The sequence below is a fragment of the Phaethon aethereus genome (genome assembly GCF_964289735.1).
Source record: "Phaethon aethereus genome assembly, chromosome: 3".
Classification (NCBI taxonomy): domain Eukaryota; kingdom Metazoa; phylum Chordata; class Aves; order Phaethontiformes; family Phaethontidae; genus Phaethon; species Phaethon aethereus.
Genome location: NC_138576.1, coordinates 45,460,017 through 45,464,312, shown reverse-complemented (window position 1 = coordinate 45,464,312; position 4,296 = coordinate 45,460,017). Strand labels below are relative to the sequence as shown.

At 35.4% G+C, this 4,296-nt stretch overlaps 1 protein-coding gene across 1 annotated transcript; it reads right to left on the bottom strand.

Moving 5' to 3' along the window:
- Positions 1–669: 669 nt before the first annotated feature.
- Positions 670–2,444, bottom strand: FUT9 (fucosyltransferase 9). Its single transcript, XM_081997874.1, has one exon. It carries the CDS (start codon positions 2,434–2,436, stop codon positions 1,357–1,359), a length of 1,080 nt encoding a protein of 359 aa, XP_081854000.1. The 5' UTR covers positions 2,437–2,444; the 3' UTR covers positions 670–1,356.
- Between the last annotated feature and the right edge of the window lie 1,852 nt (positions 2,445–4,296).

The following is a 4,296-nucleotide window of genomic DNA, read 5'->3' as shown; positions in this document are numbered from 1 at the left end:
GGCATTTTAAACAATCATGAAAATCATTATATTTTCTTATTTGCTATCAGAGCGAATTTCATACTTAAGAACCTATTTATATATTCAAAGTTTGATAGCAACTGCTGCTCTTAAGTGTGCATTTGTTTATAGCTGTCATATAAAATATTTTCAAAAACCAAAACTCATTAGTTTAATGAGTAGAATGGTTGAATATGTCAGCCTGATAACTTATTCACTGAATTTCAGCATATTTCTTTCAGAAAATAAACTGGTCATTTTTTTTTTACGAATTCATGAGCCATAACAGCAAGTTGTCCAGCGACAATTTAAGTTCAACAGATCTTTACAGGATTGGGGATAAATTCCTAATTATTCAAGAAATTATGTGAGAGAAATTGCTAAAATTTGTCAACAAGCTATTTCTAAAAATTCATTGTTATCAGCTGAAATCAATGGATGAGGCTGATGTAATCAAATGCCTATGTTAAAATCTGTTTACCTCTATATCAGTATAACACCACTTACAACCCTGGTTCAGGTAAACAATACTTGAGACACAATGAGACTTAAGGACATGCTGCATTTAAATACACTCAAAAATTGGATTAATCTGGGCTTTGGTCACTAAAGTTGTTTATTTTCTCTATATCTGACTTTGCTCTTCGGAGGGTAAGAATAGACATATTCCTAAAGTAACTTAATGGGGCTATTTGTTAGGAAATATCTTTTTAGAAACAAAGACTGTCTACTATTGTAATACCTTTTAAAAACTATATTTCTAGGTTCATCACCCTTAAAAAGGGGTGCAATTGATCACACTGGAATAATGGTAGGTATTGAACTTTACTGTGTCCTTAAAATGTAAGATGCACCATAAAAAACTTTACTGTCTTTTGAAATATTACACACATTTCAGACTGGAACAGCAAATTATGTTCTTAAAATTGTCTCTGGCATTTACAAGTTGTGTCCTTGTTTTCCACACAGGTTAAACAGCAAATGTAATGTTAAAAATAAAAAAGTGTTAAAAATGACTACTTTAAGTGTAAGGCTGGGACATATTTCACAGAATATATGGAAAATCTTGTTTAAAAATTATAGTAAACAATCAAATATTCTTCAGTGCACATAATTAGTATGTACATTATAATTTAAAACTGAGTACTGATGAGTGCTGCTGCGGATCTTTTAAAATCTCTTACAAAATATAAATCGGATATCCAAGAGAGGATAGCTGAAAGACCGTGACATAAGGTTCTCTTTTCCTTTCTTTTTTTTTTCTTTTCCTTTCTTTTTTTTCTCTTTTCCTTGTCTCTCCGCTTGGACTGAAGTTTCTTCTGGCTTCTTCAAGAAAAGTGCACAGACATACACAAATTAATTCCAAAACCATTTTTCTAAATTTCCAATGGACTTGTATTCCTGATGTCTTTTCACATGATCACAAGCAAGACATGCATGTGATTCCCAGAACCTAGGAAGATGCACTGAGAAATCCTTCTTCCAGTTGAAATAACTAAGATACATCTTGTTATTTTTGTCAAGCATCAGAAGATATTCTGCCAGCTCTCTGGGGGAGAGAAAATCTTCCACATGTATGAAAGAGTCTGCTGGAATGTAATTCTCATAATTTTCTCTGGAAGGGCCTAGTACAACTGGTACTGATCCAGCCAGAAGAGCATTGTAAAGTTTCTCAGTAATGTAATCTTTGTGGATTGAGTTTTCAAAGGAAAGGTAGAATTTGCAAGTGGAGATAGTTGGAATCAAGTTTTTATCATTGACATAGTCACCAAAGGCTTGTCCATAGGTATGGATTTCAATGTATTTGCTAAGCTCGTTGTAATACTTGACTCGAGCGTGCTCAGGATTCCAGTTACTTACAACCCAACAGACCAAGTTTTCCTTACTTGGCACTTCAAATGTAAAGGAACTTGTACCAACCATCATGAAGCCATAAGGCACCTGAATATCTGAATCACGCCGATAAGTCAGGGTCAGGTTAAAGAGGTGTTCAATGCCACTCTTCTGTGGAGTATGAGTTGGAGACTCCAAGTTCATCCAAATCCACTTCTGGAATGGTGGCCTGGCTTGCTGAGGTAAATTAGTCAGATCCCAGCTAATGTCCCTGTGATGAATGAGAACAGCATGGGATCTGTTATATAGTGAGCGGTCAATAGTCAGATGGCACCCGTGGATATTGAACATTGTTTGGCAGGATGTTAGATCGAATGTCTGACCAAAGGGCCAAACCCAGATCAAAATAGTAGTTTCATTAAGATTATCAGTTTTGGAAGAAAAGAAGCTCTTCATTTTCAAAACTGAACTGGCTGATTCTATAGGACCAGAGATCCAGCTATTTGTTGGTTTGATATAAATTAGTATAAATGCCATGAAACAACCAAGGACAATGAAGATAATAAAAAATGGCCGGAAAATTCCTTTAGATGTCGATGTCATAATTTGTTCTGAGAAAAAAGAGAGGAAGAGAAAGAGAGAAAATAACATCAGGTATTAAATTACAAATATGTATGTCCTGTTAAAGCAATCAGACATCAGACATCAAAATGGATAGAACTTCAATATCACTGGGCTGTAACCTCAGAAATTTCCTTTGAGTGGAGAGTGTATGCATGTTATTCATGACAAAGCAACAATATTTCTCCTCTTCACATTAAAAGCTAATTGACATAAATGAAAAGCAGAATTTTTACATATCTCATACTTGATATAAATCAGTATATATCTTGAGAAGTCTTTTGGCTTAGAACCTAGGCCAAGAGTTTGAGACACACCAGACAGACAAAATTACCCTTTGATTCTGTCCTTCTGTCTGTGTAAGGGGTAAAAAGCTGTAGATTTGGTCCATTCATACTTGTGTGTATATATGTACAGAGGATATAGGATTAGAGGAATGAAAAAGGAAGGGACTGGAACTTTAATTCTGTAATCAATAGGACTGTTAGAAAACTAGTTCATGCCTGATGGCTACATGGGGATGAACATCCATGCCTTCTCCAGAGGACTCCTAAAATAGCTATGGAAGGAGAGCAGCAATAGAGGTTTTCAGCTCCTCTGTTCCCATATGCAGCCTCACATAGTTCCCACATAAAGAAAAATGAGTAAAAAGATGTCCTTAAATATTTGATTATGTTTTTATGCCACAGCCCTGTGTTAAAAATTAGAAAAGTAGAGGTATGTTGCATCTTTATGAGGTACCATTTTTTCCATGGGAGAAAAATGGTTGAGTGAGGAGTTCATATAGTCTCCTTTGTCCTCTCTCTGGTTGTCTCTTCCTGAGAGAAACGATAAATATCTTTCCAGAACTTCTCTTCCACATGGTTCTTGTGAAACTTAGCAAAGTTAGGGCTTGCTTATTGCTAACCTTTGCTCCCGAACATAGCCCTAGAACTCAGAGGTGTTCTAAAAAATAAAATCAGTTAACCATGTACAGAGCATTATGACATACAAGGAAAAAGGAGTGGAAGCTAGTAACCAAAAAGAAGTGTTCTGAATATACTGGCCTACTGTAGAAAGGTAATTCTACAGTGCATTTCAGTGACTTTAAAATTTCTGGCTTTCTTTTTCTGTATATTTTTCAATTATTTGTGGTTCTGTTACCTTTACTAACTAGCTCCACAAATTTTTTTATTAAAATCCCACCCTAAAAATCCCTAAATACATACTTAAAATATAAAATACACCTATGAATAAGTAAAAAAGATAAATTTAAAGTCACAGAAAACAGAAAGAGAATTTCAGGCCTTTTAAGCCAGTTTCATAGCTCATCTCCTCTAACCTGTGAAATAAGTGGTTAAACTCAGAATGAAGTCATGGTAGTGCGTGATTCAGAGTTCCATTAATGCAACATAACTTTGCTGCTTTGTGAGTATAAAAACTAATATGTGAGTGTAGCACTACAGTTACAACAAAAGTGTTTTCACATTCATTGTTGAGGAAACGAAAAAGGAGGTAACATCATGCTTAGCTTTACTCTAACATTATATCTTGAGCAAAAAAGAATTTGCCACAACATCTCATCTGTCCTAGGATGGCAGATAGTCTTAATTCTGGTTTTAGTTATTGTGGTGGGTTAACCTTGGCTGGCTGTCAGACAGCTGCTCTCTCACTCAACAGGACAGGGGGAGAAAATAAGATTAAAATCTCATGGGTTGAGGTAAGGACAGGGAGATCACTCACCAATTACTCTCACAGGCAAAACAGATTCACCTTGGGGAAAATTGATGTGATTTCTTGCCAATTAAAATAGAGTTGGATAGTGAGAAACAAAGACAAAAGTTAAAACACCTTCTCCCCCCA

What these genes read in the sequence shown, in the direction of transcription:
- FUT9 (XM_081997874.1), bottom strand. Translation starts at nt 2,436, where the DNA reads ATGACATCGACATCTAAAGGAATTTTCCGGCCATTTTTTATTATCTTC.